The sequence below is a fragment of the Lycorma delicatula genome, chromosome 1 (assembly GCF_047948215.1).
Source record: "Lycorma delicatula isolate Av1 chromosome 1, ASM4794821v1, whole genome shotgun sequence".
Lineage (NCBI taxonomy): Eukaryota > Metazoa > Arthropoda > Insecta > Hemiptera > Fulgoridae > Lycorma > Lycorma delicatula.
Genome location: NC_134455.1, coordinates 48,625,612 through 48,642,326, shown reverse-complemented (window position 1 = coordinate 48,642,326; position 16,715 = coordinate 48,625,612). Strand labels below are relative to the sequence as shown.

Sequence of the window (16,715 nt, the reverse complement as noted above, 5' to 3'; positions counted from 1 at the left end):
GCTTTTTCGCAGCACAATAAAAATGTACTTTCTGTTCTTAATTCACACTCCTCCAGATTTCATTAAGAAGGAAGCAAGAAGAGTGAGACCTTCAATGAAGTTTGCAGTAGAAAATTAGAAATCATAAAATATTCCTAAACTGCAAAAAGGAAAATTCATATATTAAATTTAAGCATTGTTTTATATCTATTAAAATATACAATTTAACCATTGGTTAGATAGTTTGATAATTTTAAGATATGTAAGATATGTTAAGATATCTTGCTAATCTATGATATCACAGTGCAAAAATTACATCACATGAATTTATCTTTGGCACCAATAGAACATTATATTTATTATTATTTTACCGGTAATACACAAAAGCAATGTACAACAATTTAGGCAGTAGATATTCATTAGACAATTAATTTTTGCAACAACCAATTTCAACTATGTTTTTATTTACTTTTTCAATTTAAAAAAGTACTATGGTATATCCATAGACACCGTTATAAAATATTCATAAAAGGTAAGCATTCATAAAATATCTTGAGAATTTTTAAGAATTAAGCATTTTTATTTATCAATTACAAAATGAGACTAAAATTTAAAAAAAGGTTATAATTGGAAAAAATGCTCCAATTTTCCCTCTGATGGTTGGTAATGAAAATGATTTAAATCTATAAACTAATAAAATGATGACCTAAACCAAGTTTAATAAACAAAAAATTTTTTGAACTTATGTCAATATTTCCAGTCACTCTTGCTGCCATCTTCAGTGCCTGTCCCTGTGATTTCACTCTGGGATCAGGTGATGTTATTGCTAGTAGATTGCTTTTTTTTTAAATTGGGCAGACATGTATTAAGAATGAACCAAAAAGTGTAATTAACCTTACTTTATCTATTATTTATTATAAATCTAGTATATTCCATAAAATCTGAATGAGTGAAATGTGGTTCTTTTTGTATATGTGTAGAATATCAAGATTTTTATCATTGCTGGTAGACCTCTTATTTGCATCTATGAGATATTTGGCAGATGTTGACTCTATGTTGCTTTTATATGTTTTTGTATCCGTTTGAAAATGTATCCCTTTTAACCAGTATGGAATACTGTGCAATTGAAGCAGTTCAATTAAAACATTACAGCAATATGTTTAGAGATAATATTTTTCATGTAACAGATTGTTTCGTTTATTGTTCATAAAACATTTATAACACAATGAGGGTTCAGAACAATGAATAAAATGAAATATATTGTGAATTTTTATAATAATGAATAAGTTTCATCATCTGGTGTTCTGCCTGGCGGCAGGTCCCTTATGCCAGGCATTTCCATAAACTTACAGAGTAAGTTTATACATTTTGAAATTAATTCCAGTAACCTATTATCAAGGAATAACTCAAAATATTGAACTGTTATTTTTGTGATCTGTGTAGATAGTTTCCTCCTTGCTAAATACATTAGAAGATTTTGAATTCTTGCCCAAGCATTTTTACTTTTAGAAATTCTTTACAATTCCATTTTTTCATTTTTCCATCTTCACCAATCTTTTTGCTTCCATTCGAAATTAATTCTTTATCTAAACCACTACTGAAATATTCAATATTATTGAACTTTTTCTGATTTATCATTAACATTTGCTTATCTTCCTGTGATTCATTACAGTCTTACTGTAACTAAGTTTGTTTTACCATCAAATACTAAAAATAACTTTTTAACCTTTTGTTTGTGTTTGTAAGTCATTATCAAGGTGAAATATAGTTACAATTAAACAATAAAAGGTAGAAAATGAAATAATAACTTATATGAACATTGCTAATGTAATGATGTGCGAGATGTAAATGCCACCCCAATAAAATAATATATAAAATCACAAGCAGCACAAAACCTAAACTCATAGAGCCTCAGTAGAAGCTACAATTCAAATTTTGAGTAGGAAAATCCTATCCAAAGTAAGTTTAGCCATCTGAAATTATTAAAAATTCCTAATTTACCCAATTAAAGAAAAAGAATAAGAGAGCTTGAAATGGAATTATAATGCATTTTTCTTAATCAATATTTTTAAAAAATACTTTAAATCTGTTGTGTAATACTTCAATTTTTTCTTCCTAATTGCACCTGTAAGTTACAACTCCTTGACTAAGAAATATACTATTCTTTTTTAAGTCATTTTAGTAATCTGTAGATCATCAGTAAAAAATTTTCAAAATCAAAATCAGTATTAAATTTTGTTACATAAATTAATGGTTTTCTTTCTTTCTTTTCATTGCTAACAAAGTAAGTTGGTTATTGCCAAAGAAAATTAATTACAGTTTAACAATGTTACAAAACACTACTGCAATCATGTTGTTTCTGTCCAAAGAAAAACTGGTAAAAAATGGTAAGAAACAGAATTTTCCAGCCAGAAAAATTACAAAACCTACATTTTTAGAATAACATCATTTTCAATTGTTAAATTATGTCTGATTTTCATAACTAACAATCAGTTAGTTAATGATTTACTTCTAAAAAGAAAATAATCATTTTTTTTTTCATTTAAATAATCTTTATAGAAAAATAAATTGGTTTAATGAATGAATAATTTTTATGAAAAATTAGCATTGGTGAAAAACTTGAAGAAATGAACAAGACAAACAGCAAAAGATGAGTTTTGTGATTTTTCTTAATGTGAAAGCTAAACTGCTAGACAGATTTTCTTTTATAATGAACATAATTTACTCAGAATTCAAGGAATTTTCTTTGAAAATCTTATTATAATTCTTGAAGCTCCTCAAATGTTTTAACTGGCTACACAGATATAAAACACCAAGAAATCCAGTTTAAGAGTACAACAAAAATTTCACCCAATAAAAATAAGAATATTGTGATACAACACTCTTATTTTCTTAATTATCATATCTAATAAAATTTAGACATGTTTGTTATATAGAATAGTTGTCTCTGATAATTGTAGTAAACAGTTAGATTAACTGATTTAATACAATATTGTTTCTTTCCATCCATGAAAAGGAAACAATATAATTATATTATTAGTGATAAAGTGCCTTTCGATAACTATATGTTAATGTACTTTTAGCCAGTAAATGCTTTGTTTCAACTTAATCCATCATGGAATAAACTATGTAAGTTAATTATACAATTTTTAAATAAAATAATAGTTTATTACGAGCACAAATATTCCAGCCATGCTAAATGTGTAGTATAAACGCGTTGCATCATCTGACAGTCTCTCTTGATGAAAAGTTGAGTCAGTGCACAGTAACTGAACATTTTGGAGTTGAAGTAGAGGAGCCCAGTCAGTAAACCTAATCCACAACAAAAAACATTTACTACATAATTAAAAATATTCTCAAATAACTATATACTGATGCTTTAACACAGTGATTTTCAACCTTTTTAACTCCACGATCCCCAAAAAGTAAAAAAATGTATAATGAATATTTCATAACCCCAACCACAAACCAATGAAACCTACTAGTTAAAATTATTTAGCTGTGTTGATAGCGATGGGTATGAACATGCATGTGTGAAATGTATAAACATGAATGAATTTGTAGGTTCCAACTTGATGCCTATATGCTCTTTGTAATTTGGTCTACTTGCATATTTGCTGTGAGTGCATCATGTTTGAACATATATATGATACGGTACGTTTGAACACCTGCTCTCAGTAGTATAAAAGAGGCGTTAGGTATTGCAGAATGTCAGTTTACTTTCGAATGCAAAGTGTACATCTGGTATCTTTATTTAAGTTTCTAAAAGTGTAGTTTCATTGAAAATAACAATAACTGATTTTTCTATTTTTTAGTGTGCGGTCAAACAGTGTAACTTTTTTTCGTTTAAATTAAATTCTTCTGCAAAATGGGTAAATATGTGAAAAAATTAAGTGAGCCATCTACATCCAATTAATCTATTGGTAAAAAACAAGATTGTTTAATGACAGTTATTTAAATTATGGTTTTATCTCATTGGATGGAAAGCCACAATGCATTCTTTGCTTTCAAGTCCTCTCCAGTGTAAGTATGAAGCCATCAAAATTAATTTGACATTTGGAAACTAAACATTCAGATCATAAATGCAAACCCTTGGAATTTTTCAAAAGAAGATTACAAACATTTTAGAAATCAACAATCTTCTATTTGTAAATCAAGCCATACTGATAAAAGTACAATTGAAACATCTTATCTCATAGCATATTAAGAGTAGATAAGATGTCCAAATCCCATACAATCGCAGAAAACCTTTTATTGTCTGCTGCAATTAATATGATCAGTGTGTGGAAAATGCAAAAAATTTCCGCTTTCCAACGACATAGTATCAAGGCGAATCGATGCATGGCTGCCAATGTTCACGATCAGAAAAATCAGTAAGTGAGTTCAAGTAGATTTTTTAGTACTCAATTTGATGAATCAACAGATATGGCAAATATTTCCCAGTTCTTATGTTTTGTGAGATATGAATGCAATAAGGGCAGACCAACCAAAGAAAATATATTGTTTTGCATGTATCAATGCCTGGTCATGCAACAGGACAATGTCTTTTTTATGTTTTTTATGAAGTTACCCAAAACTGTAACATAGATTGGACAAAATGTATTGCAGTATTTAGTGTTGGTGCAAAGTCAATAACAGGAAAGAATAGTGGATTTCTGAAAAAATTAAAAGATCATCTTATACCAAGGACAGAATGGACGCACTGCTTACTTCACAGACATGCTCTTGCCACAAAAAAACAAATTCTTTGTAAAGCTGTAAAAGTGGTTAATTATATTAAAAGTTGACCATTACAGAACAGGCTGAACTATGCGATGAAATAGGCGAAAAGAAAAAATTTCTTCTTTTCCACGCAGAAGTCAGATGGTTATCACGGAGCAAGTGAAACCAGTTAATGGAATTGAATACATTAATAATAAACGCAGGATAAATAAACGCCATTTCAATGTTTTTTACAAAATAATGAGTATCTTGCTATTGGCTTACTTAGCTGATACATTTTCACGTTTAAATGACAATGTGAATTTACAAGGACATGATAAAAACATTTTATTAATGACAAAGTTCATGCTTTCATTAAGAAGCTTGATATGTGAAGTTTCCGCCTTCAGAGCAAAAATTTTGATATATTTCCACTCACTACCAATTATACCGAGACAAATTCAGATGAAGAAAACAGAAGAGACTATTATTCACCACAGCTTGGATAGCATGAAGATGCATTTGCGTGAACTAAAAATTTAATTGGCGAAGTATTTCTCAGAAGATAAAAAAAATTTCTCAAAGAAATCGGTGGTGAAACCATTTAGTCAAAACGTCATTGCACGTGCTAAGTTACCGGTTGAGATTCACGACCAGCTTATCGAAATGTCTGCCGATAAAACGTTACAACTACAATTCACATCTGTAGATTTAGATAGGCCTACGTTTTGGCTAGCTCATCAAAGTGAATATAGAATTCTATTCACAGAAGTATTAAAAATATTAAACCCTTTCAAGTCTTACCTCTGTGAAAAGGGTTTTTTGTTTATGGTTGCATTAAAAACTAAATATAGAAATCATCTTTTATCTCTTGAAAACAATTTGCTTCTGTGTGTTTCTAACATAGATCTACCTATACAGAAACTTTGAAATGAAAAAAAAAACGCAACCATCTCTTTATTTTCTTTTATTTACAAGTATACTTTTAAAAACGTAAATAAAATGTTTATAATAAATGATCCTTTTTCTCATAAAATGATTTCATTATTGTTTACGTGTAAAGTTGTAGGCTAATTTTGTGACCCACCTCCCTTTCACACCACCGCGATCCCCAAATTGAGAAACACTGCAATATTAAAAAAAGATTGTAAAATTTGTTTTTCAGAAAAAAGTACTGATTAAACTAATGCAGCTTACAATATGTGTAGTATAACGTAAATAGTTTTAGATACAATTATTTACATAAAGTAAATAGTTTTAGAGCAGTCTTTCAGAAAAGTAAAGTTTAAATTATAAATAATTATGGGGTAAAATAAATAACATTATATTTTCTATACAGTTACCTTTATTTACAATTCTCAGAAGTACTAACAAATAACTACTACTAATATAAATCAATTAAACAATTTAAAAAAAAAAACAGCTTTCTTTTACATTAGAAGTGCATTCAGAATTTTACTTAAACATAATTCATTTTTTGATGATGCAGCAACATACTACATTCAGATACAAAATTATTCTATGTATATGAATGTAAGTACGTACTGCTGTTATAATGCAAATACTTGTAAAGCTTTCTTAACTGAAAGACAATATTTTTGTCCTTAAATATTCTTTTTTCTGTCCCCTGGATTCTCATATCCTGGTACAGGTACAAGAGATTTTACTTCTTCCAGAAATACTTCTCAATAAAATGATTCAAATTGTGCTGTTACAACAAAATAAAACTATCAGTTTTCAGTTACAAAGTAAGCTTTCAAGCATAAAATGTTTTCCTTAGGAAACTGTTTAAGATAAAAACTTAAATGTCAGCTTGATACAAATAATGTACTAGGTAGGACTGCTTAGAAAGCCAAACTATTGTTTGAGGTGCCTGTTTAGTTTATCTGAGCTTCTTAATATCTAATCTTCAGTTTCCTTCAAAACTTAACATTTATGATGCTTGTTATTAAAAATTTTCTAGTGATTTTAAAAATATATTTAGATTTTTTTAAATGATTTAAAGAAAAACTTGACAATTTAGAACTACATAGACTTTTAATTTTATTTTTCTATACACTTCTGTAATACAATGACAAATGCATAAAGCTATTATAATTTTTTTTAATTACAAAATTATTCACTTTTAAAGCGCATTGAACAGTATCAAGTAATTTGAAGGTGGGTAGTAAGAATATATTTTATGAAAAATTAAGTAAAACTTTAAAATTGTAGAGATAGATATTTTGTAAAAAATGTTTCAAAATAATTCATTCAAATAAAATGGAAAATATATGTTGATAATAATACTATATAAATATTTTGTATTAATTTGGTATCTCTAAATTAAATATATTTTTGAATACAAACTATCCATTTTTTTAATAATGATTTTGTATTCTCCTAAGTCAGCCTTCACATTCAAATTGTGTTTACTCATTAATTTATATTTTCCCTGTGTTTTTTTCTTTGTGTATTCTTTCAAGTGCAAGAAATTTCAATTTGTTATTATTGATTTGTAAAACTGACATGTTTTCGAGACTTGAAAAGTTTGTTTGTTTTCCCTAATAAGTTCAGTGTGATTAGAGTGTTGCTTATTGCATTTAAAGCATGCAAATATTCCTTTTTAACATTTCTGTTTTTCATTCCTGTGTAAAATTATTTATAATATTTCTCCCTAGACTCTGTTTTATAAAATAGAATTAAATCTGTTATTAATGAAATTGTTTATTGTTAGTTTTAAACTTAATATTATGGTTAGTTAATTTTATTTTCTATTTTTTTTTTAATATAATTAATGCTTCATTTAAATTAATATATTGCAGGGCCTATTTAATCATATTCTAGAAGTTTATTATTTTTTGGTGAATTTTTTTTTTAAGTTTTACATTAGGAAACTTGAGAATTATTACAAAATATGTTCATATAATTGGGGTCAAATGCTGGAAAAAGGCAACAGGGGGGACAGATGTCGAATATGTCTCACCATTAAATGCTGTTTAATGCCTACTGTTTTTGTCGAATAGGACAAACCCTCCTAGTTATGTAGTCGGTCAGCTCTGCCAGTAAATCCTATTTCCATCAGTTCTTGACTTGATCTCTGGGTGCATGGTGGCATGTGGGTTGTTGTTATGTAGCAGGATGGAAAAGGGTGGAAAGCCAAGAACCTCACACCTTAAAACTGAGTCACTTTGGTTAAGGTATGGTAACTGTAATAGAAAAGTTCCTGGTCTTGCAAGTTGGTGGTTGGAGTGATGGGTCTGCACCCATCATCTTTAAAGAGTCTCTCTGGCAAAAAGTCCTACAGGAAAGCCTCAGAACAAAACTGGAAATTTGGTAATTAATAAATGGAATCAAAGATATATTAAGAGTTTTGTATGTTGGAATGTATAGAGTTTGAGTATTAAACGTAATGCAGTCTTTCAATATCTAAGAAGGTTGAATATTGATGTAGCTGTTTTAAGTGAAGCAAAAAAGAAGGGTTCGGGAAATGAGATGCAGGGTGACATGTTTTTCTACAATGTTGCTGATAAGGAAAAAAAAACCAAAGCCGATGTGGGGTTAGTTGTTCACAAAAAATTTAGAAGTTCTATTAAAAACTGGAAAACTGAAAATGAACACCTAATAATGGTTGACTTGGAAATATCGTTATAAAATTTTAATAATTGGTGTGTATGCACCAAATGACAATGAAAATACAGATATAATAAATTGTTTTTATGATAATCTAACATCAGTGTTATCGTAGTTGGGACAACAAAGAGAATTGTTGTTCATGGGGGATTTTAATGGAAAAGTAGGCAAAAAGATTGGTGATAAGACAGTTGGTCAGTATAGTGAAAATATAATGGATGGAGATTGATTGAAATTTGTGAACAGTTCAGCTTGAGAATACAGAATGGTTTCTTTGAACAAGTACACATGGCAGCAGTCTACGAAGGGTTTAAAATCTATAGAAGGATAATTATTTGCAGTCTTCTTGTACAAAATACGCTTAGCAGAGAAAATGAGATCTTTCCAGCAAGATGATACAGAGCAGCAGTATGGAAAGATAAAGGTTCATAGCGCTGCCAAAGATGCATTGGGAGAAAAAGTTAAAAGTGAGAGGAAGTAAAATGATTATTGGTGGTCTAAAGAATTGGCAGGCTTGGTGAAACAAAAGAAGAACGCTTATCAAAAGTGATTGCTCTCTGCAGATCTTGAAGATAGAAAAACTTATCCAACATGTAACTATGAAGTTAAAAAAGCAGTTAAAAAGGTGGTTTTTGGGAAGTAACATGTAATAAAATAAATACTTTGTTGGGAAGCTCTTGGTCAAGAGAGGAGAGGAAGGTGTTGAATTTGATGAAAATAGATGTCAGACAGAATTTAACAATAGAACCTATTACCAATGAAGAGTAGAAAACATATTACCAACAGCTATTGTCAGAGGAAAGGGATGAATTTAGAGATAGATTATGCCACAGAAATGGTAGATTCTAGTACCATTAGCGTGTTGGTGGAGGAGATGAAGAATGCCTTGAGGATATGAAAAACAATAGGTCACCGAGCCCTGGAGGGACACCCATTGAGCTGGTTAAGAATGCTCCACTATTGGCACTAGAAGCAATTGCTGATTTGATCACTGCTTACCTTAAGGGGGGTGATGACATTTCGCATGAGTGGAAGTTAGGAAATATAACATCTATACTTAAAAAAGATTATAAATTGGACTCTAGAAATTACAAAGATATCAGTAGACAAGTTCAGTGGTTAGACTGGACTGTACGGGCAGATTAAAAAACAGTGTATTGAAGGTCAGATGCAGGAATTGTAGGAACAGAGTGGTTTTAGACCTGGCTGTTCTTGTGTAAATAATTTCTGCATAAAATAGCTTATTGGAAAGTCATTAGCCTTTTATAGGGAGTTGCATGTAGTATTTATTGACTTGAAAAAAGCTTACGATAATGTTCCTATTAAGTATCTTTGGACAGCTATGAAAGAATGTGGAGTTAAAAAAATGTATATAAATGCAGTTAAAAATTTTTATATCAGGGTTCTAAAAGCAGGTTAAAGGTTGTGCACATGACTTTGCTGTCACTAAGAGTTTACAGCAGGGATGTTGTATTTCCCCATTGTTATTAAAAATTTATTTGCAGAAGGTTCTGAAATACTGGACTTGTAAATGTGGTCAAATGAGAGTTCTGATGGAGGAAAACTATATTTACAATTCATTGTTTACAGATGATCAGGTTATTTTGGTAGAGGATAAGGATGATATTTTATTTATGATGGAGAACTTAATTACTGAATACAAGAAGTGGGGACTGGAAATTAATGTAGAAAATACAAGGTATGGTGACTGAAGGAAAAGGAGAGGATTTAGAAACGTTATTAGGAACTGTGAAGCATTCTGATGAATTTAAATACCTTGGGATAATCTTAACATCTGATGGAAAAGATACTACAGATATTATGAATAAGATTATAAAGGGGAAGAGAATTGTAAGAAGTCTCCATTCGGTTTTGTGGAATAACCATATCTCAAAGAAAAATAAGCATAATACTTTTAAAACTTTAGTTGAAACCAGTGTAGTGTATGAATCTGAGCTATGGACTTATACATGAAATGATGAAACAGAGACTGATGGCTATAGATATGTGTACTGGAAGAGATGTTGGCAAGTTACACTGATGGATAGAGGTAGAAGTGATAGAATAAGAGAAATTATGAAGGTCACATCACTATGATAGAGAATGTAGCAGTTACACAGCTACAGAATAGGAAGGTTTGGAGAGTAGGATATGGGAAATGGCTACAACAGCTATACAAAAAATACTAAATAACAATGTTCATATAATCTACTAAAGATCAAATAGGTTATTCTTTATTTTTAATATTAGAAGCCAGAGAATCTGGGAGGAAATGGATTGTTATTTTAAAAATTATTTATTAATTCTTTAAAGTTTTGTAGGCTCTGTAGTACATACAATAGTTTTGTCAGTTTTAGTTTATTATAAGTTTAATTACTTAAAAATTAATTTATTCATCTTTTTTACTATATTTTGATTATTATCTTTGATTTTTTTAAATTAAGTGTATAATTGTTTTATTAATCATATATTTCATTGTACTTTAATGTTCTTTTTTACTTCAGAAGCAATGTCTTGTTTTTATTAATTTTTTTTCATTTTGGGTAATATGTAAATTATCAACATCCATAATGCTAATTTTTAGATCTTTCTTTTATAACAATTATTTGAGTAATTAAATTTTAAACCTAATTTTAAAACTTCAATATCATTATTATCCCAACTAAAATAGTTTAACACAATGTTTACTAGTGTGATTTTCCATCATATGATTGTTAGATGTCAATGACTGATAATTTAGAATTAATTTAATTTTTCAGTTTATTTATTTTTTTATTGATTGTTAACTTTTATTTTTAAAACAATAAATAATTAATAAAAATAACAATAAACAAAACATTAGTAATAATTTCTATTAACACATTTTAATAATAGCAGCAGAACAATTCAGTTCAATTGACTGACCAACTTACATCTATCGCTATAATTTTTAAGTTTTAATTTTTCTTCTAATAAATTTTTCATAAAAAATCAATTCTGAAGAATCAGAGTTACGTGCAAAGGTACTCAGTAGAGGTCTTGAAAAAGCAAAGGCAGTAAGAGGAAAATTTGTAAACTTCATCCATAATAACAAAATAATAATATTTTATTAGGATGAAGTTTGTTTATTTAACTGTTTACCTGAGTAAAGCTGCTAGAATTCCAAAGACTAAAAATACCGTGACTTCTGTGAGTACTGCAAGCCAGTGAGGGGGTCTAAAACCCTTTGACTGCTCATAAGCCAAAATGTCTTTCCATGTTTCTTCACCCATAACTGAAACATTTTTAGTTCATATTTTTAATTCTTCTTAATGTGAGAACAAAATGGTCTGGAAAGGATCATATGTTACTTCACCACTAAAATCTACAGTAGACCTGTCTACACTGCATTCTTATATTTTTAAGACTCACGTCATTACATATAATTGTCTCATATTTGTTTTTAAACTATTTTCATAGTTAATATTAGGTGTGTTTTTTGTACAGTTGTAAAATACACATTGTGGAGAAAACAAGAAAAGCACAAGAGTCCTACTCCACTTATAACATTGAATTTCATATAACATTAATATCTTTTAAGTAAATATTTTAATAATAAAATAAATATTATTTTAAAATGAATGTTCATTTTAAACGCTTTGATTAAAAGATTTGATTTATTTTTCTTTCAAGCATTTTAGTTTATATTCAAATGAATAAAAAATATATAAAACTGAACAGTAGAATTGACAGACTACTGTAGAAAAAAATAAATAAAAATAAATATTGCTTTATTTATGTTGATATGTAATTACAGCTGTGTAGATCACTTTCAAAATAATATTTTACAGCAAAAACTGTTCCTGGAATGCAGGGTGATACTGATCACATTGCTAAACTTATAAATTGATTGATTACATTTAGCACATTGCTGAATACTTTAAAGTTGGAAAATTGGGGGGGAAAAATGAGTGAGTCACAATGTTAAATAAATTGAATAAGTGTTGGAAATGGAAGAAAGCTCTTCAGAGGGGAGAAGACAATATAGAAAAGTAAGCAAGTTAAGAAGTGCAAATAACAAAGTTGAAAAACAAAGATGAAAATAACATAGATAAACTGTACAAAATAATTTATAACTGTATAACTGTATTTATATTAACTGTATAACTGTATAACTGTATTTATATATACTGTATACTGTATCAACTGTATTTATATAAAAATAATTATAACTGTACAAAATAACAAAGATGAAAAAGCAACAAAAGCAGAAAACCTGGAAAAATAATGAAAAAAATAGAAAAAATACTGGGGAGTTAAGAGTCTGATAAGGAGGGACTCAAGGAAAGTTTACATGTAACAGACATTAATAAGTAAACAGAAAAATGTAATGTACAAAGGAAAACAATAAACTTTGGCTACAACTATACAAGAATTACCTCAGACTAACTGTGAATGACTGATGTTAAAAGATAAATGGGAATGTGATAAAGTAAACCAAGAAAAAAAGGATGTTAAGATGTTGAGAAGTCAATTTTAGGCTTTAGGGAAAGAAAAACAGTGAAGTATGAGAGAATACATGTGTTATATGGATCTGAATCATGAAAAGAAGTCCTGGAGCGGTTTTGAAATAGTTGTGCAAAAGAATGAAGAAAGGGGTATGAATAGATAAATAAGATTAAGAGAATTTAAAAAGAATATAAGAGAAACAGAATTTGTTAAAAATGATAAGTGAGAAGAAAACATCTCCCTCTTAAGGAGGAGAACATCCAACCTATAAACTACTTTCAGTGAAAGATCATAGATGGAAAAGTTGAAGGAGAAAGAGGAAGAAGAAGAATGAGAAATCTTAAGGACATTAGAAAGAAAAGAAGCTCTGATGACATGAAGGAAGATGTTCAGAATCGAGAAAAATTAAGGAAGTTCAGTTGAATCCTTCAAAAAACAGATTCACTAAAGAACAAGAACATCAAGATAGAAGTGGGTAGGTTGTCCTACTCTAACCTCTGGATTAGTACAATAAAGAAATGCTCCATATTTGTCTTGGCAGATCAAGGGAACCATGATTAAACATTAATCAGAGCAGCATCACAAAAAAATTGAATTTAGATATCCCTGACATGTTTTAAGAAATATTAAATTTTTTTTTAAATTGATTGTAATACACTTTATATAAAAGTAATAAAACTATCTGAGGTTGCTTTATTTATGTCTATGTTAAGCTCTGAAGGAGCTGTTCATAAAGTTTTTGTAAGTCTCATCCAAAAATAAGATTCAGTTATGTTATAAAAACTTCAAAGAAGTCACTTAAAAAAAATATAAATGCTGAACTCTACATTAATGCAAAAAAAATCACATAAATCTGAAACAATATTAAAGAAAATATATTAAAAATATATAAATATATATTATATATTATATATAAATATATATTAAAGAAAATATATTAAATAATAAACAAATAAATTTAAAAAAAGAAAGTATTAGTCCTGGCATTAAGGCTAGTGGACAGGCTGCTAGATCCCTGACTGCTGGTTTCTGGTTCAATCTCCAGCAAGGATCTGGCATATTTTTAGCTATTATATTATCTATTTCATCTTGCTCATTAAAATACATATGTAGCATGTCCACAGTAATATAATTTAAATATTTTAAACAGTAATGTGAAAAGCAAAGTGCAGTATAAAAATATAAAGATCAATATTAGAATATACTAATCGTAACTGTTAAATGAGAAAACATTTTATCAGTATTTTAAATTAAATCATAGGCTCTAAACACAACATTTCCCTCCTAATACAATGAGGAAATGAACATTTTAGGAAATGAACTATTAGAATATCTAATACCTCGCCTGAGATTATAAACATTGTACTGCACTGATATCAATGTCATATATGGATATGATAGGAGTATGTTGTTTATACTAGGTAAGTATTAACCCAGGTAATAATACCTACCTGAGTTAATTTTAGAATCTGAGAATTTTTCATATGTAGAAAATGCATGAACAGTATATATTTATGATGTAATATTTGTAGAACATCTTATCCAAAGTATCAGGTATACCTAACAAGAAACAAAAATTATGACTAAAAAAAAGTAATGGTGTTAAAACAGATCATAGATGTACATTTTATGGTTTAGAAATGATACATCTGTGAGTCTTAATATTTTGATGTTGAATGTAGAAAATTTTCAAGATTTGCATTTTTCAGATTGCATTCTTCTATTTATGTTATTATACATAAACATCTCAATAAACTGAATTACTGATAAATTGGCACATTTACGCCATTTTGAGTTATTTTTTATGTAAACAAGCTTTCATCAATATTTTATGGATGGGCAATAGTTAAGTGGAATAATTACTTATCTTATCTTGAAATTATTTATATGAAGGAGTTATGTGTCAGTATATTAAATAGTTATCCTCATGTGTAATTTTGGATCTCTACTGAACATGTTGAATATGGATTATTTGTTAATTATCTTACTACATCCAATAATTATAGATAACTGACTAATATAACTAATTAATAAAATAATTATAAATGTGTATAAAATTACTCAAAAAAATTTAAATGATAATTTCAAACATGAAATATATTTAAAATAGTACTAATGTAAAATATGGAAGAAAAATTTAAATTTCACATTTTAATATCATGTAAATCATCTGGATATGATTCACAAAATGGAATAATTTTGAATATGATCATCAAAAACATAAAATGATTTTGAACATTTTGAGCTATATTACTACAAGCAACTCAAAAAAATTAGCATATCATTTAAAATTATTCCTGTTTCATTTGAAATTCAAAATATAAAAAATAAAATAGATTTCATACAAGACTTCCTTTTTGAAGCAGGTTATTTCAGTACTACCTTACAGATTAGGAGCAGTCATCTAATTGTGTTCAAACTTTGATTAAACAGTAGTTATGCTTTATGTAATTATCTTTGGTGATAACTGTATTGTAATTTACTCACATCATAAAATCCTAAATCTTCAAATTTACGTTTTAGAAACTTTTATAGAAACATTATAAGAAATAACATATATTTCTAAACTGGTTTACTCTTTAAGGGCAAAATATACTGAGAAAGAAAATGAATAATTGCAAAAAATTTAACAAAGCAGAGGTTACCTTTGACTATGTCGAATTCACTATTCCATTAAGAACAAATAAATTTAATAACTAAATACAGCAGTGAGTAAAAATTTAATAACCTATATCTGACACATACAGCTAGCTGATAAAATTATCTTTGAAGTGCATTTATCAATAATTTCATTATTTTTTTAAGATATTACTCATGAATTCACTTCACCTCTTATAACTTATTCGAAACGCAAATATTGCAAACATCTTAATTTAATATGTTAATATTTAAAATCAGTTATTTCATTTATTTTGACAATATCAGTCATTCCATTTTCTAGATATTTCTCTAATAGCACACATAACAATAAGATATAATTTACTGTCATTGTATTTTTACCAAAATATTTAATGAGTATTATCATGATATTTTTTACGTAATATTATGTATATTTTCTTTAAAGTAAAAAATTATGAATTTTCCTTTTCCTTATAGAAATTTTACTTCCCAGCTATAAAGTGCTAACATCAAATATAAATAAAACTCATTACGAAAAAAAAAACAGGAGATCTATGAATCACCATTAAAATAAAGTGTAGAATAAGGAACTGAGCATTCGTAATAATTTCCTTGAAGAATACATTGTTATATTCACTTAACAATTATTATTATTTTTTTTTTAATTTGACCTCATGTATTAAATCTAAAAAACACAAGTTTGCTTACTTTTAAACAAGCATATTCTAAAAATAATCTATATTGATCATTGTTCTGTGAAAAAACAAAATCCAGTCACTCCTTATAATATAAATATTTCAAGTTTTATGTCTTTTCCAAGGCATTAAAAATAATAAGATAGGAAATTTATAATTAGTGGCATTAGGACAGAAAAAATTGAGTCTGATAACATAAATTATATAGAAACTTAATAGTATAATAAGGTAATACCTAACTGCATAGACAATGTAATTATAAAAACATTTTTATATTTCTCCATGATACTATGATGGTAGCAATGTCAGCGTTTTTTGGATGTACATGGTAGAGAAGTTTTATGATACATTATTATCATAATGTAGAGCATCTAGTGGATTGTTTAACAATGGACGACGTTTTGCTAATTTGTTGCTGTACTGTATCTGGCCCAGTCTTTTTTTGTCTGCGATATATTTAAAGATCTGGGGTTCAAGTGTTACTAGTCAGAGCTCTCTAATTTTAGAGTAAAGATGTTAATTATACAGCTAGTGAAAGAATGTAGTGAACAGAATGATGTCAGCATGCTGATATCTGACAAATTTTTGAATTTTTTTTGTGTTTCTTTTTGCATGAAGGTTTCTCATATGACAACTTTCTGT

General features: G+C 28.2%; 1 protein-coding gene across 2 annotated transcripts in view; it reads right to left on the bottom strand.

The window, feature by feature from the left end:
• LOC142318029 (phospholipid phosphatase-related protein type 4-like) overlaps nt 1–15,534 on the bottom strand; it is a 33,419-nt gene extending 17,885 nt beyond the window's left edge. The window contains exons 1-3 of one of the 2 annotated variants that reach the window (XM_075354561.1): nt 15,405–15,534; nt 11,413–11,545; nt 3,153–3,291 (exon numbers count right to left, since the gene is read on the bottom strand). In XM_075354561.1, the coding sequence (XP_075210676.1) occupies nt 3,153–3,291; nt 11,413–11,543 (270 nt within the window). In that variant the 5' untranslated portion in view covers nt 11,544–11,545; nt 15,405–15,534. The remainder of the gene's footprint in view (nt 1–3,152; nt 3,292–11,412; nt 11,546–15,404) is intronic. The other variant, XM_075354563.1, reaches the window with a different exon arrangement.
• Nucleotides 15,535–16,715: the final 1,181 nt, after the last annotated feature.